We start from the raw sequence: 20,669 nt of genomic DNA on the forward strand, positions 1-20,669 counted from the left end.
CAATAGGGATTTCAGTTGAGCATTCGGTTGCTCATGTCCATACACAAAATGGCTTAGCAGAGTCATTCATTAAACGTTTGCAATTAATTGCTAGACCATTATTGATGAGAACCAAACTTCCATCATCTGTGTGGGGACATGCCATATTACATGCTGCATCATTGATTCGTATAAGGCCAACTAATTATCACCAATACTCACCCTTACAACTTGCTTATGGTCGAGAGCCTGATGTTTCTCACCTTCGAGTATTTGGTTGTGCAGTACAAGTCCCCCTCCCACCTACACAGCGAACCAAAATGGGCCCACAACGTAGACTTGGGATTTATGTGGGATATGATTCACCATCTATTATTAGATTTTTGGAACCTTTAACAGGAGACTTGTTTACTGCGAGATTTGCAGATTGCCACTTCGATGAATTGGAATTTCCAAATCTAGGCGAAATAAAGTTGTGTCCCGAAGAACAACAAAAGATTTGTTGGAATGAGAAAACACTATCTCATTATGATCCTCGAAATAATCAATGTGAGCAAGAAGTTGAAAGAATCATTCACCTACAAAGAATTGCAAATCAATTGCCCGATGCTTTTGTTAATACAAAGAATGTGACAAAATCACATATACATGCAGAGAATACCCCTGTCAAAATTGATGTCCCCATAGGACCAGCTATTATTCAACCTGCAAATGAATCTAAAATACGCCAGAAGCGTGGTCGACCAATTGGTTCAAAGGATATTGTACCTCGAAAAAGAAAGGTACAAGAGAAAGAAAATTCAAAAGCTCTCGAAGAAGAAATCTTGGATGATATAGTAAGAGAGATCAATGAACCAAACTTGGATAATATTATTCCTGAAGAATCAAATTCTCATGAAAATAATGAGATTTCAATAAATTATATATCATCTCGAAAATTGTGGGATCGAAATAACACAATTGTTGACACTGTCTTTGCCCTAAATGTCGCCCTTGACATCATACATGATGAAGGCCCAGAACCATAATCCGTTAAGGATTGTCAACAAAGAGATGATTGGCCGAAATGGAAGAAGGCCATACAAACTGAATTAGACTCACTAGAAAAACATAAAGTGTTTGGACCTGTAGTACGAACACCTGAAAATGTAATCCCAGTAGGATACCGATGGGTTTTTGTACGAAAGAGGAACGAAAATGGTGAAATTGTAAGATACAAGGCCCGACTCGTAGCCCAAGGTTTCTCGCAGAGACCTGGAATTGACTATGAGGAAACATATTCACCTGTGATGGATGCCACTACTTTTCGATTCCTAATCAGTTTAGCAGTATCAGAAACTCTTGATATGCGACTTATGGATGTTGTAACTGCTTATCTTTATGGTTCACTTGATAGTGATATATATATGAAAGTGCCTGAAGGATTCCAACTATCGAAAGAAAATGGTGAAGCACCCAAGGCTATGTTATCAATAAAACTGCATAAATCCTTATATGGATTAAAGCAATCTGGTCGCATGTGGTACAATCGTCTTAGTGAATATTTGTTAAAAGAAGGATACACAAATAATGCTATTTGTCCATGCGCTTTTATAAAAAGAACAGATGAGGGTTTTGCAATTGTGGCAGTATATGTTGATGATCTAAATCTTATTGGCACTCCAGAAGAGCTTACTAAAACTGCCAATTATTTGAAAAATGAGTTTGAGATGAAAGATTTAGGAAAGACAAAATTTTGTCTCGGATTGCAAATAGAACATTTGCAAGAGGGAATATTTGTTCATCAATCATCATATACAGAAAAAATATTAAAGCGCTTTTACATGGACAAGGCACACCCATTAGCATCACCCATGTATGTTCGATCACTTGATGCTAACAAAGATCCTTTTCGACCACCTGAAAATGGAGAAGAAATCGTTGGTCCAGAAGTACCATATCTAAGTGCCATTGGTGCACTGTCATATCTCGCAAATTGTACTCGCCCAGATATATCATTTTCTGTTAATCTTTTAGCGAGATATAACTCATGTCCAACCCGAAGACATTGGAATGGTGTAAAACACATATTTCGTTACCTTCGGGGTACAATTGATATGGGATTATTTTATTCGACAAAATCAAAGTCTCCTTTAGTCGGATATGCAGATGCAGGATATCTTTCTGATCCACATAAAGCTAAATCCCAGACAGGTTATGTGTTTACACGAGGAGACACTGCTATATCATGGAAGTCGGTGAAGCAATCCTTAACAGCGACGTCTTCAAATCACTCTGAGATCATTGCAATGCATGAAGCAAGTCGGGAGTGTGTGTGGTTGAGATCTATGACACAACATATTCAAGAATCATGTGGACTCCCAACAGCCAAAGATGACCCAACAGTAATATTCGAAGATAATACTGCTTGCATTGCGCAGTTAAAAGGAGGCTACATCAAAGGTGATAGAACAAAGCATATTTCACCAAAGTTTTTCTATACACATGAGCTTCAAGAAAATGGTGATATTGACGTCCATCAAATTCGCTCAAGCGACAATGTAGCTGACTTATTTACAAAGGCATTACCTACTTCAACATTCAAGAAATTGGTGCACAAGATAGGAATGTATCAGTTGAAGGATATCAGATGATTGAGATCAGGGGGTATCTTTGTGTCTTTTTCTGATTCATTTTCCTTGGGTTTACTGACAAAGTTTTACATGAGCATTTGACTCCCCATTTAGAATAATTGCTGAGTAGATATCACTAGGGGGAGGTTATAGAAAAGATATTATAGAATTATTGATATGTATCTATTCAAAATTAAATCTACTCTTAAATAGAGGTTTCAGTGATGAGAAAAACACAAAATCATCTCTCCCTATATTCTCTACTATTCACACATTTTTAATGTTTTATTCTGATTTTCATTCTAAAAAACATGTGTCATTAATACCAATTTTTTTTTTTATAAATGTTTGAGTACTCAAAAATCATATACTAATTTCAGATATGAAATATTTAATATTTAAATGTTATATATTAATAGCAGTTTTTCAAATTTTTTTACCGAAATTTCATCCAAAAATATGTGTCATTAATGTCAGAATTTGTTATATATATTTTTTGAGTATTCGAAAATCATATATTAATGTCAGATCTAAAATATTTAGTTCTGAAATATCATATAATGTTCTAGATGTTCAATGTTTTGTATCAAATTTTCATCTGAAAAAACACACGTAAGCCGAGAAAATATAGAACATCTTTGTATTCGTAAGAAACTTCATATAATCGGTCTGATAAAGACTAAACATATATATAATTATTAAGATTGAGATTTATGGATCATTGCTCAAAAATCAAAAATCATTTTCAAATGTTCACACGAGATATTTGAAGGAAAATTTAAAAAAAAAAGAAGAAGAAGAAGCTGTGCCTTATCCTTGAGCCCTTAACCAACCCAACCGTCATAATAAGTGGCAAAAGCTCAGACACATACACCCAAAATGGCAGCTGCAGCCATGTCAGTCCATCAAGCCATGTTAAATTTCCATGCTTCTAAACCTTGCGTCGGTTATGGCCGGTCGAAGGGAGTGCGCCACGGACTGTTGCGTTGCTGCCAGGCTGCTGTTGAGGTGGCGGAGAAGAAGAGAACGGTGTTGAAGAATGGGAACGATTCTCTCGAGATATGCAGAGTGCTCAATGGTATGTGGCAGACCAGCGGCGGATGGGGTAGAATCGACCGAGACGACGCCGTCGAGGCTATGCTTAGCTATGCTGACGCCGGTCTCTCCACCTTTGACATGGCTGACCACTGTATGACATTTTACTTCTCTTGTTTCGTAGTGAATTTGATTTTTACTTTTCCCCATTTCATCTTACTCGAAGACCGAAGCTCTACGTGCAACTTGTCCGAGTCCATGTGTTGGTGGGTTCAACAATCTTAATGAGGGGTGAACAGAATGGGAATATCTAGTGTACTTTTGTTCGTCCGATTGAATATGTTGCCATTTTTTTGAACAATTCAAACATTGAATTGAATCTGGTTTAACCCCTCCACTCTAGTCGGAGATATCTTGTCTTAAATGGCATTTGAGGAGCCAAGATTTTGGGATTTATGTGAAACCGAAGTTTATTGATTGAATAATTTAGGAGTTTAGTCTTATTGTCATGAATGTGTAATATGTAAAAATATATGGAAAAATTAAACAACTGGCCGGGGGGCGGGAACGGCGAGGGACACCCTTAGATCGCTGATTATTTTCCTATTCAAGTATCATATCTCACAAACATCTCAATTTCTGCAAACTCTGGAAGCCATATGCTACTACTAAATAGCAGATTGAGATAGCATTCCAAACATGAGATATGGGGTGCTTTCGAATTTATCTAGATAAGTTCTAGGTTCATCAGGCTACGGATGAATGATATGGGGTGCTTTTCAAACCCTTGGTTATTAATGAGACCTCATCCTTTAACGGTCTAGGCCAATTTCGGAAATGGGCTTTGACCCGCCCAGATGTGGTAATTTTAGGGACATCAGTTTTGAATCAAGAAAACTCGGTTGCATCTGCAAGGTCATTTCTTTGCTTTCTAACAAGCACACATCGAAATGCCGGTGCTTGGCTTCCTACTTTTGTTCTGGCCGATGCATCTAAACCAATCAAATCAAGTAACATTTTGCATCTTTCAAGGAGTCTCTTTCATGCCACAGAAAGCTCAGATACTGCATTGTTTACTAACTAGTATACCATATTTGCAGCATGATTGGTTAAGAAATTAGGAATGCAGGTATCTTGATACAAGATAGTTGCAATAGCGATAGCGACATTTCTATGTGAGAGAGAATGATAGACTTATCCTCTCTTGGTTTTCCATAGATGGACCTGCAGAAGATCTTTATGGTATTTTTATCAATAGAGTACGAAGAGAGCGCTCTCCAGAATATTTGGAAAAGGTTAGAGGGTAAGTGTAATGCTGCAATATTTTGGTATTTTTTTGATTTCTCTGCAGCTGTATGAGTATCAAATTAAATGAGACCCTCCTTAAAAATATGTGCAGAAGAATATTGTTTATAAATTCAGACCGTTATCGTAACTCAATTTGTTCCTTTTCCTGCTATGTAGTCTGACTAAATGGGTGCCTCCACCTGTCAAGATGACTAGTAGCTATGTTCGCCAAAGTGTCGATGTTTCACGTAAGAGAATGGATGTTGCCTCTTTAGATATGCTTCAGTTTCACTGGTGATTGGGTTATACTCTTCTTCTCTCACTGAACTTGCCAAATTATCATCATGAAAATTGACACTCATTGTTGCTTATTTCTAAACCGTCTCTATCTTATAATTGAAGGACATCCAGATCAATTAAAGCTTATTTCCTTTTTAACTTTTTTCTTTTATTTTCTTCAACTAGGTGGGACTATTCTAATCCTGGCTACCTTGATGCTCTAAAACATCTGACAGATTTAAAAGACGAAGGTTTGTATATTCTCACGTGTCTCCCAATTTATAGTATTTCAATTGACTGTAGACTGGATTATTTAAGCAATTGGCATGCAGGTAAGATTAAGACTGTTGCTCTGACTAACTTTGACACGGAGAGGCTGCAAAAGATCCTGGAGAATGGGATTCCAGTCGTTAGCAATCAGGTGGGAGAATTTTCTTTGTTGTTTTAAAATTTATTATCGTTTTGTGTCTGTGTGTGTGTGTGTGTCTCCAACCCATTGTACTTTATACTTTATTTTTACAGGTACAACACTCAATTGTGGACATGCGTCCTCAGCAGAAGATGGCTGAGCTTTGTAAGCTTACAGGAGTAAAACTTATAACGTCTCTCTCTCTCTCTCTCTCTCTCTCTCTATATATATATATATATATATATATATATATATGCATTATTCTTATATCTCTAAATTTACTTGCTTGATGTAGTTCATTTGTAAAATGTTTAATTCCGTCCTTTTCTTTCTCCCAGTTTTTTCCATGTGGCATAGAACTTGATCCAGGGAAGTCGGCATGAATTTTCTAACATAAAAGTAGGAAAAAGATTTGTGTGTGTCAATTTGTCCATTTTTACTTTCACTACCGGCTGTTTCTGCATTTTATCGAAGTTACCAAGTCAATAAAAATGAGGAAGTAAAATACTTAAAACTGCTGTTTAAATATTTTTGCTGTTATAGTTAAAGATGTTTGAGCTTAGTGTAGCTAATATCTTCGAAATTTTCATGCCTTGCCTTGTGGTGCTTTATTTACAGGTATGGAACAGTGATGGGTGGACTACTGTCTGAAAAGTTCCTTGACACCAATTTGACCATTCCTTTTTCCGGCCCTCCATTAAATACTCCTTCACTGCAGAAGTACAAAAGGGTATGTCACTTTATAGCTGATTCAAGTTATTTGGAATTTGTGTTCTTGTCACGGGGAACTACTCACGAAATGCCCTTGCTATTTTACCACTCAGTGTTTGGTGGTATGTAAAGAGAAATGAAATATGTTGGTCATAGTCAATGGATTATGCGAAAACAGATTAGATGTTCCACAAAATTTAAATCAAAGGTCAAATGTTTTTCTCAAGTGGTAAATTGTTCCCTTACTCCAATCGTTCTCTTTAAATCCCTAGAAACACTGTATAGATACCGACTGTTTCAAAGTACCGGAGATTGGGAGGCTATTTTTCATTTATTTGCGCCAAATTTATATTTGATGGTGTGTTAACACTTTTGTGCCTAAAACCCATAGATGGTTGATGCTTGGGGAGGATGGAGCCCTTTCCAGGTTCTGCTTCAGACCCTGAAAAATATAGCTTCAAAACATGGAGTTTCTATCCCAACTGTTGCTGTGAAATACATCCTCGATCAGGTCAAAAGCCATAACATCCAAACCCTTTTGCCTGCACTCTTTTCATTACTTTTCTTACTGTATTTCAATCGCTATACTACTTGTATCAATTGCAGCCAGCTGTGGGGGGATCAATGGTTGGTGTGAGACTTGGTCTCTCAGAACACATCAAAGACTGCGACTCTATCTTTTCCCTCGTTCTTGATGAAGATGATGTGAACAGCATTCTTGAAGTTTCGAAAAAAGGCAAAGATCTGATGAAAATAATCGGCGATTGTGGGGATGAATATAGACGGGTGTAAGATGGGTTGCCGGTTTGGCTCTGTCACTCAGAAATACTCATATTTAGGATCTGATACATTCTTGAAGTTCTTATTCTAGATAGGGCGGAAAATTTCACAAGGGATGAAGGCCGAATTGTTATGTTGTATGTAGTTATATGTGTAGAAAGAGAGGTGTACATTAATCTTGGAGCTGATAAAGCCACTCAAGGAAAACCCAAGTTATAGTCATGTATTGTACACTATCATAGCAAAATGGCTCTTTTTATCCCCCAAGTATACATGGCACTAAACAGTATGCCTTTAAACTGTTTCGGTGGCAGGTATTCCTTCTCGTTTTTATGGCTTCAATCCCATTTCTGTATCTCACTTATACATGATCTGCTATGGAACATCCACGCAATGAATATTTCTTTGTAGTTTGTGCATTTATCCCATTGTGAAGACATGTTTTTCCAGACCACTTCGATACTTCGTAGGTTCAAAGAGTCAAGAAATAGGTCATTAACCAACCGAGTTATGTTAGCTTGTATCTTCAATATTAAACATTAGCCATCTTGCTGAAAAAAGAAGAAGAAGAAGAAAGTTAGTCATATATGGCGTATAAATCTTTGCACGAGCTTCTCACTCTTTTTTCACAAGTTTCGGTGGCTGTACAGAATGTGATGAATTCACAATTCTATTAATTTCATTCCTAATAAATAATAAATATCCCGAAGACAAACCCGAGCATCGTGGGATATAAGGCTCTGCAAATAGGTTACTTTCGCTTCTGTTAATTTCACATTCTTCCCCCAGTTTTCCATTTTTTTTTCTTTAGCCAGTTTTCTCTTGTACGGGTTTCTTCAGTGTTGATTTTAAGACCCTGACGTGGTTTTGTATTATTAGTCTTCTTGGGAGGATCAGGAGACACGTAAAGTGTACAGTTGCGTTGATCTTTATTTTGTTTGTCAGGTAATTTGCTATAGTCATAAGTTCGATCTCGTTTGATTTGGAATATTTATTTTACTTAGTTGTTTGATGTTTGAATCTTTGACTCTAGGATGGTTCAACATTTAAGGCAAAATATAGGTTCCGGCCATATTTTTTTGCGACCACCAAGGTTAGTATAGTATGAATTGAGTATCAAAAAATTGGATTGAATGGTCTGTTTCCCACGCTTGAGCGTGTTACGTTATGTGATTATAGGATAAGATGGAAATGGACGTAGAGGCTTATTTGAAAAAGGCACTATGAAGTTCAAATTGCAGACATTAAATTCGTGGAGAAAGAAGATCTTGATCTGGTGAGGCACCCTTTTCTTGGGAGAACTCCATTCAAGCGTTTTTTTTTAAAGCTCGATGCTTGTAGACATATTAAATAATAACTTGAATTCCTTATGATGCTTTGGGGGATTATTTACTGGCCCTTTTTCTTCATGTCCAGAGGTTCGGTATGCACCATCTAGTTTTCTCAAAATATTATTTTCTGATGCATTTATCTTTTGTCGCCAAAAATTCATTTGTCTGGCTTGCACAATATTGATCTTCGCCAGTACGATGTGGCATACCATGTTGGCTCTGCCATCGACAATGGTGATTACTTTCTAACAGATGAGTTATAAGGGATCATTTTCACTCTTCTTATAAATTTATAGTCACTGATACATTCCTCGACGTCATTCTGTTGTTTTCATCATTCAGATGTAAGATGTAGGCTTTGGTTGATGTTAGTGTTTCTAGTTCTGCTGTTACAATGGAAAGGAGATCAGATCTATTGCAACATGCAGAAGTTCATGTACCGTGCTTTTGATATTGAAACCACAAAGCTCCCTTTAAAATTTCCAGTTGCTGAATACGATTCAACCGTGATGATTTCGTACATGATTAATGGTCAAGGTTACCTCATCATTGATAGAGAGGTAAACAGAACAGAAGCTGATATCTGTTGCTTTGAAGAACCAAATTCTTTGCTAACAATTGTTTCCAGAATCCATTCTTTTACATATTATTCTCCCCGGTCATTTGATTGAACGATTTAATAATCTCTTTATTTTTAACAAAAGTTGATATTTACTTCTACACGTATGCTTTTTGCATAAACATTTTGGTAAAAGTCAAAGGATGAACTTGACAAACACACGGTTATTAAAGGCATACGGTGCATGGTACCATAGAGGTCAGGCACAAAGCATAAGGTGCAAGGCGGGCATGACCCTTATTGAATTAGTCATCAATTAATGCTTTGGGTTTTAATTTTCAACGCGCACCAAGATGTGTGCTTTATTGCCAAGGTGTGTCATTGGGCCTTAGGTTGTTTTTAGGGCCCAAGGTGAGCTTTGCAATACTTTGAGCAGCCATTGGAGTTTAGACATTTATTAACTAAGAAGTAATGAATGCAAAATGGATCCCAAAAGTAGCTGTTAAGATATTGTTATTGCCCTCAAGTTTTGGTGATCAACAAAATCAAAACAACGCTTAACTGTTTCAGGAAACAACCGCAATCTCTCTTGTACAACATAAACGCTTCAACCGCTTGCAACATCAGCTTGAAGAGTTTCAATCGTTAAATATTTTCCAACCGTCTGTTTAAAGACTTCAACTGTTTCATTTAAGGATCTATTTATTGAACACTTAATGAAGACATTCTCTGACCGGCTCAGGACATTCAATGGGTTGCACCGCTACAAGTCAACCGTGTCTTGCTTCAGCCTCGATAAAGATTTTTATCCTCCAGATATTTCTGTCATTATCCCAAAAATGGAAAGATAATTCAAATATCCTATCAGTTTTGATGGAACTAACATTTACCATAAACAAAACATGTAGCAGCAACTTTTCAGAAGAACGAGACTCAAAGTTGCACAAGCAAAGAGAACATTAAATGTTTGTGCAGTAGCTGATAGTAACATATCATTTTAAATCGACCGTGGGTCTGTTAGCTTATATAAATCAAGAGTTGAAGAATGCATGAAGCAAGCTTGTTGACTTTTGCACTCTCTGACATACAAGCTTTTCAACCGCTATATTGCTATATCACTAAGCCTGCATACCTGAAGATCTTGAATGCACTTAATGTTTCATCTTTCATCGCTCATTCAAACACGCACTCATCAGAAATTTATCTGATTCTTCAAGGATCAACCTCGTGTTACCCAAGCATATTGTTTCTTTATATCAATGACCTTTGAGTTGTTTGATTTACTGTATGGCCTGGTGAACCTAAGGTTCTTAAATATCCAGAAATGTAAAGTGATAACTAAGAGTTCTAACACAGGTATTGTGATAAGTCCTGGTTCGAGTGGGCTGTTGCAAAAGTTTGTAAAGCCAAAGTCTTTTAGTGGAATCTTTTCTGAAGAGGTAAAGGAGTGACGTAGGAGTTATATCTCCGAATATCCATAAAACCTTGTGTTTTTACCTTCTGCAATTTTTTACATTTTGAACTGTTTCTTGTTAACCAGCTAGTCACCGGGTTGTAGCTAGCGTTAAAAATTCTGAACTGTCTTTCGCATTTTTTAAGTGGTTCATATTTTTAACCGTTCGAGAAAAGTTTCAATTACCTAAAATCCCTTGAGAACAAATTTAAAAACGTTCAATTTTTTAAAAGAGTTTATTCACCCTCCTCTAAACTCTTTTCCAATCCCAATAAGTGATATCAGAATGAGTTTTCTTGAACTCTAATATCTACGATCTATATATGGCATCATTTAACAAGATTCTTATGTTTTCAAAAGAAGATTATGATGATTGGAAAATTTGTACGCATGCACATTTAGCGGCTTAAGATGATGACATGTGGTATGTTATCACAGACAGTCCTATGAAAATTCTGAAAGTTAATCCAACTGTTGTTGTAACTGAAGGTGCTCCTCAGATGGTAGAAAAACATCGATCTGAATGGACTGCTGAAGATAAGAAGAAGGCAAACCTTGATAATATGGCCAAAGATATCATTTATAAAACTTTAGATAAAAATATGTTTGATAAAATTAAAACTTGTTCACAGAGAAGGAGATCTGAGAGAAGGTCGTACAACTGTGTGAAGTCAATGATCAAACCTAGGAGAATAAACTAACCGTTGCCATCCAGAAGTTCGACAATGTCAAAATGAAGCTTGGAGAAACTCTTTCTGAGTTTGATGAACGGTTTAGCAGTTTCATTATTGAACTTATATATCTCGGTAAAGAATATTCTAATCGTGAAATTGCTTTGAAGGTGACGAGAGCATTTACCAGAGAATGTGATGTAAAGATGGTGGTTATGCGAGAATCAAAGTATCTAAACATGCTAGAGCTTTATTACCTTTTCGCCGATCTCAAAGCATACGAGTTCGAACTTGGAATTCGGACTGAGGAAGAACCATCTACACCTCAACCAACCAAGGCTCTTGCCGTAACCACAGTGACTCTTCCGGTCGAAGAGTCTCCAAGTAAGAAATCAGCTGAACAATTAAGCAATGAGGTCGTGTCTCTGTTCGTTAAGAAATTTGGTAAATTCATGCACAAGAATCAATCTAAGTTTACTAAACCATATTACAAAAAGGATCATACAGATGATGGTCAAACATGCTTTAACGGTGAAAAAAAGGCATTTTATTGCAGAATGTAACAGGCCAAAGAGGGATGAGGAGAAACCGACCGAGAGGAGACGGTCCAGAGATGTAAGAAGTTTGCCAAGAAGAAAGATCAACGAGTCTTAGTTGCAGAAGAAGGCAAGAGCAAGTGTTGCAGAAGAAGGCAAGAGCAAGTGAGCTGATTCAGACTCACTTTAAAACATGAGAATCATTTGGTACTACTTTGTATCGGTAAGGCAACCATGCAAGCTCCACCTTTGTCGAAATCATTTAATGCCTTCAACCCCACTTGCCAAAATCAAGCGCCTAAAACAACCAAATATTTTTAAAAAGAGTCGTAATCAATTTTAAAATGTAGTAAACATTGTAATCGATAATTTGAATCTTCCTCACATTCCAAGGACGGTCAGGGAAATGTAATTATAGTCATCAAATATTCCGTTTATTTGAATACACATCAGAGTGTGCCTGGAAGCAAGTAAGGTATGGACATCATTGATATTTGATCATTCCACAAGCTTCGTGAAACACATCATATAAAAATAGAAAAAACAAGCAAGGACTTCAATCAGGGGAAAAAGACCACCATGTTGGTCGGCTGAAAGTTATATGGATGACTTCTAATGATTTAAATCGCCATCCATAGCTGTAGACAATCCATGCTAGGTCACCATGTTTTCGTAGTTGAGTGACCATACCTCTCCAACAATGTGGCTTCTGATTCCAACTGATTACATCTCTCCTTTGCTTGTTCTACAGGCATAGACGTTCCTAATCTTAATCCTTATCCTGCATAAAAGAAAACCGAAAACTAAGAACTGGGGAAGTTAACTACACAAATAGAAACAAGCAAAGGAGAAACATATAATGCACGGTTGAAGCAGACCCTCCTCTCTGCACATTGCTGATACTGTGATACAACACAATCTCATCTTGACAGAATGGCTCGATATCATTGATGTGTAGACCTATTAACCACAAGAAACAAAACCGGACAAACGTTTAAGACCCGAACATATACCCCCCCTCGCGATCCTCCCTTGTTCTCTAAACATAAAAGGTTATTTTACATAGAAACAGATTCCGCAAAAGCCCATCACAAAAATCAACACCTTCCAGAACATGAGAAGCTATTTCAGGCGGAATTATAGGTGATGGAGGAGTAGAGGACCCATCATTAGATCATTACCCACCAACTCTGTGTCCTCCATCGTTTGCTTTGAGTCCACTATACAAACAAACAAGAAAGCAAAAAAGAAAAACAACTCAGGAATCATTCGCTAGCCATTTCTTGAGAACCATGCTTATATATCTGACCAGAACATTCAATTTAAGTTCATACCATCCATGGCGCTCTATTTGCTGTAGACTACAAAGTGCTCGACCAAATCACTCGTTGAGAAACAGTCCTCACTGAGATACCTCCGACAAAAAGCAATTCAAATTTCACCATTAATAGCAAACGATGAATTTTAAGATTGAGAGAGGAAAACTAACGGCGGAAATCTGTTGTATAGTTGTTAGTGCTGACTGCAATGCGAGTGCTTGAGAAGTAGAGAGACTGAGGAAGGAAATTTCATTTTCCTGCTTATTGGGCTGCCAAAAACAGTTATGTGGACTCTAGATCATTTTTTTTTTCGATGGGCTCTAATAGGTCTCAGGCCCAAATATAAATCAAAGGCCCATAACAACTAAACCCTAGCTATAATAAGGACTGAATATGTCGATCTTCTTTCAGTTGCATCTAATCGCCAGCAATTTTCCATAACCCAAGCAGCACCGTCATCTCAGAGATTGTGATTCCAAGTAATTTATTCCTCCATTTCCTTGATAATTCGTCTACTTTTGTATATATTCCTTTGATTTTGTGATTCTATTTTGAGTCTATTATTGCCTTGGATGACATACAGATGAAGATATTAGCAGCTTATTTGTTGGCTTTGTTGGGTGGCAACGCCAGTCCTTCCGCGAAGGACTTAAAGAAAATTCTCGGCTCAGGTTAGTCTCCATCTATTTCTGTCTGTCTGTTTTTTTTTTTTTTGTAAAAATAAAATCGTAGCTGTTCAAGTATTGAATCTTCGTATGGAATATGTTATTTGTGATAAAATTAAAGCTAAATGGGAAAGTAAAAGTGCAAGGGAAGGACAACTTTTATTCAATAGAGTGTAGCCATTGTATAGGCAACCACTTAATGACCCAACATAAAAATAGCAACTACTAACCCACTAGTTAAAACGTGTAACCATGACTCCTAAATACTAGGATTTAATAAACTGACCACTACTTTAAATGCCAAATGACTAGGTCAAACACACGAAAGGGTGAGACTTATTCAACAATTCCTCCCTTAAACTGAATGCTCTAGTCCTTCAGTTTAATGAGAAATTCATCTAAAGTGCATACTCCAAGTAACTTCCTCAGCTTTAAAAATGATGCCAATTTGAGGGATTTCGTGAATATATCTGCAACTTGGTCTTTACTCTTGCAGAACACTAGATTAATTGTTCCATCAGCTACAAGATCACGTAAGAAATGATATTTCACATCGATGTGCTTACTTCTTCCATGCAAAATAGGATTTTTTGAAAGCTTAATAGTTGAACTGTTGTCACAGAAGATGTGTGTAGGTCCTTCTTGCTTAAAACGAAGCTCCTCTAGAACTCTTCTCAGCCAAATAGCTTGACAAGCACAAGAAGCTGCAGCTACATATTCAGCTTCGGTGGTTGATAAAGTGACGATTGGTTGCTTTTTCGATGACCACGACACAACCCCTGTACCAAGCATAAAAACATATCCAGAAGTACTTTTTCGATCATCTTGATCTCCAGCATAGTCACTATCAGTAAACCCCATCAACTTTGATTTCTCTCCTTTCTTATAAAACAGACCAAAGTTAGAAGTTCCTTGTAAATATCTAAAAATCCTTTTAGCAGCACAAAAATGCATTTCTTTTGGATGCTCCATGTATCTGCTGATAAGACTAACAGCATGCATCAAATCTGGTCGAGTTGTAGTCAAATACATTAACTCCCCACAATTTGCTTGTAAAGAGTGCTATCACCATTGCCTCCTTCAGGGTATTTTTCAAGCTTCATGCCTACTTCCATGGGAGTACCAACTGGATTGCAATTCTTCATGTGAAATTTCTCCAAAATGTCTCCTGCATATTTCTTTTGAGAAACAAAAATACCAGTAGATAATTGAACTACTTCCATGCCAAGAAAATAGTGCATCTTTCCAAGGTCAGACATATCAAATTCAAGCATCATGGATTGCTTAAATTTTTGAATCATGGTGCTGTCATTTCCAGTGTAAATCAGATCATCCACATATAAGCAAACAATAAGAATCTTCCCTTCATGTCCAAGTTTGACAAAAAGAGTATATTCGCATGGACATTTTTGAAAACCTTCCTTCAAGAAATATGCTTCTATACGACTATACCAAGCTCGTGGAGCTTGTTTTAATCCATACAAAGCCTTTTTTAACTTGCACACTTTATGCTCATTTCCAATCTTAATATAGCCAGGAGGTTGATCAATGAATACTTGTTCTTCCAAGTTTCCATGCAAGAATGCTGATTTGACATCTAACTGGTAAATGATCCATGAATTTTGCGCCGCCAAAGCAATTACCAATATGATTGTATCGTGCCTAGCAACTGGAGCAAAAATTTCATTGTAGTCGACACCAAATTCTTGTTTGTAGCCTTTAACTACCAAGCGAGCCTTGAACTTGTCCACCTCACCATTCTCCCTCAGCTTTGTCTTGTATACCCACTTTACACCAATGGTCTTTTGCCCAGGTGGAAGATCTATCAACTCCCAAGTTTTATTTTTTTCAATGGCTGCAATTTCGGCATCCATCGCCTTCTGCCATTTTGGTTCTTTAGCAGCATCTTCAAAGGTTACTGGATCACAATCAGAAAACAAAGCAAAATGAGTAAGAGGATCTTCATTTTGATCAATCCCAGTTACCTTATAATCAGTCATCCAAGCTGGTCTTGTTCGAGCTCGGTGAGGACGCTGGTCTTCAATTACAGGGGCTGAAATTTGTTGATCAGCTACTGGTGGTTGCTCATTTTCTTCATGTCTATCATTTTGTAAAGAACGATCCCATTCTTCTGTGTTTTCTCCATCAAAATCAGCTTGTATTTGTTGTGCAGCTCTATTTTCTTCCCAAATCCAGAATCGGTCTTCATCGAACACAACATCACGAGAAACTACAATTTTCTTGGTGGCAGGATTGTACAATTTGTAGGCTTTGCATTGATCACTAACACCAAGAAAGACACATTTTTCCCCTTTATCATCAAGCTTTCTTCTTTTCTGATCTGGAATGTGCGCATACGCTATGCAACCGAAAACTTTGAAGTGCTCGACACTTGGTTTTAGTCCACTCCAAGCCTCTTCAGGTGTTATATTTTGGACAGCAAATGTGGGACTTCTATTCAAGACATGAATGCTCCACTTGACAGCTTCGGGCCAAAAACTTCTTGGGATGCCATTTTTTGCTAAAATAGTTCGCACCATGTTTAATATTGTACGATTCTTCCTCTCCGAAATGCCATTTTGCTGTGGGGTATAGGCTGCTGTGAGCTGCTTTTGAATGCCATGTTCCTCACAAAAATTTATAAATTCTTGTGAATTATACTCTCCGCCCCGATCACTGCGAATAATCTTTATGGGAGTGCCTGCCTTTTTTTCTGTGAGTGCTTTAAAAGTTCTGAAAGCTGAAATGGCCTCCGACTTTTCCTGTAAAAAATAAACCCAAGATTTTCTGCTATAATCATCAATAAACGTCATAAAATAACGTTTACCACCATTTGATGTTGGATTAATTGGCCCGCAAATATCGGAGTGAACCAGCTCCAACACTTTCTTTGCTCTCCATGATCTTCCCTTTTGAAAATGGTCCCGATGTTGTTTACCAACAACACATTCTTCACAAACTTGAGAAGGAATCTGTATTTCCGGTAGACCCGTCACCATTTCCTTCTGTTGCAGCGTTTTTAAACCTCCAAAATTCAGATGTCCATAGCGGTAGTGCCACAGCCATGTTTCATTCTTCAATCTTGTGGAGAGGCATGATTGATAGGTGGTGTTGTTGAGATACAACGGAAACATACGGTTTGCCGTCATATTGACTTCTGCAATCAGACCCAACTTTGCATCTTGAATTCGACACACTCCATCTTTTATGAAAATCTCGTACCCCTTCTCTTGCAATTGACCCACGCTAAGTAAATTGGTCTTTAAATCTGGAACAAATAGAACATTAGAGATAGTGTGGGTAGAGTTGTCTTTAGTTTTAAGAATGACCTTTCCTTTGCCCATGACAGAGATTTTGGAGTTGTCGCCAAATTTGACGGTGTCACGAAAGGATTCATCTAAGTCAGAAAACATCTTCTTGTCTCCACACATGTGGTTGCTGCACCCAGTGTCTAAATACCACATGTTTTGTTGAGTTTCTTCTGTCATGTTGCACACCATCAAAAGAGACACTTCTTCTTCTTCATTTTCTGCAAAATAATTTTTTTCTCCATTTTGCTTGGTTGGATTGGTTCGGCATTCAGATTGATAATGGCCATACTTATGGCACCCGTAACATTCAATGTGGGACTTGTCTGCTGACTTTCGTCTTGATTGATAACCTCCACGTCCTCTTCCTCTTCCTCTACCTCGGTTTGGTGTTTGATTAAATGTTGTAGTGTTGTCAGTGGAGGCCTTCAAAGCTTGCTCTTCATTGTCCTGCCGGATCAATTTATTTTCATAAACCAGTAAAGAACTTTGCAATTCATCAATTGAAAGTTTCTCAACATCATTGGCTTCTTCAATGGAACATATGACAAAGTTGAACTTCGGTGTCATGGATCGCAGGATCTTTTCAACTATGGTGACGTCTTCTGTCTTGTCGCCATGAATCCGCATCTTGTTGACGATTGCCAACATCCGGGAAAAATAGTCAGTGACTGATTCTTCCGATTTCATTCGTAGTATTTCAAACTCTGTACGAAGTGCCTGAAGATACTGCCGCTTTGCTCTTGATGAGCCTTCATACTTCTTCTTCATGGAATCCCAGATGTGCTTGGCGGTGTCTTTGCATAGAATAGTTTCCAAGATTGAGCGATCAATTGCTTGGAAAAGATAGTTCTTCGCCTTGAGATCTTTCAAACGTTGCCCTTCAAGCTCTATTTTTTGCGCTTCTGAGATTATCGTGTCTGTTGCTGGCTCTGCGATGCCCGTGGAGACTACCTGCCAGTACTCCTTAGATCTCAAAAAATTTTCCATTAGCATGCTCCAATGGTCATAATGACCATCAAAACGCGGAATTGCTGGTTGAACAAAGTGCTCCGAAGTCATGCTTTTATGCCCTAAGTCTGAACAGCTACAGCGATGGTGAGCGTCTGCACGTTTTTCCCTCAATGTCTCCTCCTTTTTTTTTTTTTGACATGGCTCTGATACCACTGATAAAATTAAAGCTAAATGGGAAAGTAAAAGTGCAAGGGAAGGACAACTTTTATTCAATAGAGTGTAGCCATTATATAGGCAACCACTTAATGACCCAACATAAAAATAGCAACTACTAACCCACTAGTTAAAACGTGTAACCATGACTCCTAAATACTAGGATTTAATAAACTGACCACTACTTTAAATGCCAAATGACTAGGTCAAACACACGAAAGGGTGAGACTTATTCAACAATTTGATCTGATTATGCATTTCGGAGTGATTTTATGTTTCAAATACATTTAGAATTTTAGATCTGGTTTAACCTCTTGTTTGAGAATGTTGTAATCGCTTGGATCATATTCCTTATGCTATGAAGCTTTAGGGAAAGCTTTGTGAACTCATTTCTGTTAATTTTGAAATTTGAAGTTTTGACTAATTTCTTTAGTTGAGTGGTTAACGGGTGGCAAGATAAAAGAAAGGCTTTCTTTGAACATTGAGTTCTGTTTGAAATTCCAAAATTGGGAACTCTGTGATGGAATATTGTGAGGAAAGATGAGAGACAAGTAGTTGATCATGTACATACATGTCTCTAGTCTTCCATTAAGCCATGGAAGAGGGATATTTTGATGTTAAACCAAAACACCCGCTAGTAGATGGATGTGCAAGCAAAAGATAAGAAAGATTGAAAAATTACATTTTAAACTTCTGGAAAATAACTAAGTTTGGTCTTGCTGCTTGGTGTGGTATTTTTTTCCATTTTCTATGAGTCCCTAGACATTGGTATTTTTAAAATATTTTTCAGCCTTATGTTTTTAGTTGATCAGTGTTAATCTATTGTGTTTTACATTATGTTTGCAAATTTTATTCCACGCACTAGAATCAGTTCTCTGACTGTAATTGTATTGACCTACTCATTTCTCGGTTCAGTTGGAGCCGAGTGTGATGATGATAGAATCACCTTGCTGTTGTCTGAAGTTGAGGGAAAAGATATCACTGAATTGATTGCTGCTGGAAGGGAAAAGTTGGCTTCCGTGCCGGCAGGTGGGGGTGGGGGTGCAGTTGCAGTTGCTGTTGCTGCTCCAGCTGCTGGTGGTGGTGCGCCTGCTGCGGCCGCTGAAACCAAGAAAGAAGAGAAAGTAGAAGAGAAAGAGGAGTCCGATGATGTAACTATCTGGACATGGCCATATTAAGACTTGTTTTTATTATGCAAGATTTTGACAAATTTCACTTGTATCTAATATTATTTTCTGTTTGATTGCAGGATATGGGCTTCAGCCTCTTCGACTGAGGGTGCGGCAATTGCTTTTTGCTTGAAACAGCCATCTTCTAATCTTGTTCTTCAATTTCTGGTATTAGGGAACATTTATTTTAAAGATGCTGACATTTTTAGAATGGTACGTGTAATTTTGTTGTCTAAATGAGTCATGGACAAAAGCCATCAAAACTTGAGTGTTTAAACAAGAGTTTAAATCTTGATGTTGTTTCCTTATTCTATTATGTTCTGCATACATGTTCCCATATTAATTAAAAATTTGTACTCCATGTAAAATTTTGGTTTTGTGATCAAACCATAGCCTTCAAGGAAAATGAGATATTATTCTTAGGACAATCCATCTAAGAAAAGATATTTATTGATGTGTGGAGTTCATATTTTTTCAGTAGACCCTATATATGACGATAAATGTACACTTTCAGATTTAGTCTAAAGGTATTGATTGACAAAAAGAGAAGGTGAAATTTCCCGATGTAAACATAGGAGGTTGATTGGAACTATTTATGGCCTCGCATATATTGCCTCTAATGCGTTCTTCATGATGTATCGGCTGATATACATACGATGTGATTGAAACCATTGAATTATCTAAATTTTCAATGCTCCACGAATTTATGCGGGTCTCTGATCATATCTGATTATGGTTTTTTGTTTTACGAATCTAAGGTATCTTTGGATTCATATGTTTGAATGTAATTATTTCTTAATCATTTCTACCAACTTAAAGCCTGAACTTAAAATACTTTTCTATAATGATAAATTTCCAGAATCTCTATTATTAATCTTTCGAGTATATATATATATATATATATATATATATATATATATATATATATATATATATATATATATATATATATATATATATATATTCATTTTACAATTGATTTTAAATCTTTGACTAATTATTTTTTGAGTTATTGTATTAATTTCGAATTGTTATCTGTTTAAATTAAAGAATTTGAAATTAAAAAAATAAACTCATCAAACTTGTTTGGATACGATTGAATTTCATAAATTCAATATTTAACTCATTTTAGTTTTAGATTGTCTATGCATCAATATGATGAACTTTTTTATGTACAAATTGGAGTCAGTTTAAGTTCCTTCCCTAGGTTTTTTAATCAAATTAATATTACTCCATAGTGTACTCCATCCAGAAGAAATCTTTTTTTCTTTTTTAGTAAAACGACCGACTCATCATCAATGCATTCAAAAATTATTTGAATACTATAAAATATCATAATACGTTAAGCACATGAGGTTAATCTATATATATCTATAAAAGTGTGGATGAAGGTCATTGT

The 20,669-nt window shown here is 36.9% G+C and overlaps 2 protein-coding genes and 1 long non-coding RNA gene across 4 annotated transcripts; 2 read left to right on the forward strand and 1 right to left on the reverse strand.

Moving 5' to 3' along the window:
• Nucleotides 1–3,379: 3,379 nt before the first annotated feature.
• LOC140834408 (uncharacterized) lies at nt 3,380–7,425 on the forward strand. Its single transcript, XM_073199275.1, has 9 exons — nt 3,380–3,780; nt 4,845–4,929; nt 5,091–5,207; nt 5,379–5,443; nt 5,525–5,613; nt 5,715–5,794; nt 6,220–6,331; nt 6,704–6,823; nt 6,919–7,425. Exons 1-9 carry the CDS (start codon nt 3,471–3,473, stop codon nt 7,102–7,104), a joined length of 1,164 nt encoding a protein of 387 aa, XP_073055376.1. The 5' UTR covers nt 3,380–3,470; the 3' UTR covers nt 7,105–7,425.
• Nucleotides 7,426–9,395: 1,970 nt separating this feature from the next.
• Nucleotides 9,396–13,258, reverse strand: LOC140834427 (uncharacterized). 2 transcript variants are annotated; one of them, XR_012118716.1, is made up of 4 exons: nt 12,977–13,258; nt 12,705–12,862; nt 12,028–12,602; nt 9,396–11,940 (listed from the first exon to the last, which is right to left on the reverse strand). It is a non-coding gene; the product is annotated as an uncharacterized lncRNA (long non-coding RNA). The 2 variants fall into 2 exon arrangements; XR_012118718.1 differs by having other exon boundaries at nt 12,028–12,423; nt 12,977–13,211.
• Nucleotides 13,259–13,305: 47 nt separating this feature from the next.
• LOC140834419 (large ribosomal subunit protein P2-like) lies at nt 13,306–19,578 on the forward strand. Its single transcript, XM_073199286.1, has 4 exons — nt 13,306–13,440; nt 13,545–13,632; nt 19,017–19,252; nt 19,351–19,578. Exons 2-4 carry the CDS (start codon nt 13,545–13,547, stop codon nt 19,375–19,377), a joined length of 351 nt encoding a protein of 116 aa, XP_073055387.1. The 5' UTR covers nt 13,306–13,440; the 3' UTR covers nt 19,378–19,578.
• The last annotated feature ends 1,091 nt before the right edge of the window (nt 19,579–20,669 follow it).

Source organism: Primulina eburnea, chromosome 1 (assembly GCF_022965805.1).
Source record: "Primulina eburnea isolate SZY01 chromosome 1, ASM2296580v1, whole genome shotgun sequence".
NCBI classification, from domain to species: domain Eukaryota; kingdom Viridiplantae; phylum Streptophyta; class Magnoliopsida; order Lamiales; family Gesneriaceae; genus Primulina; species Primulina eburnea.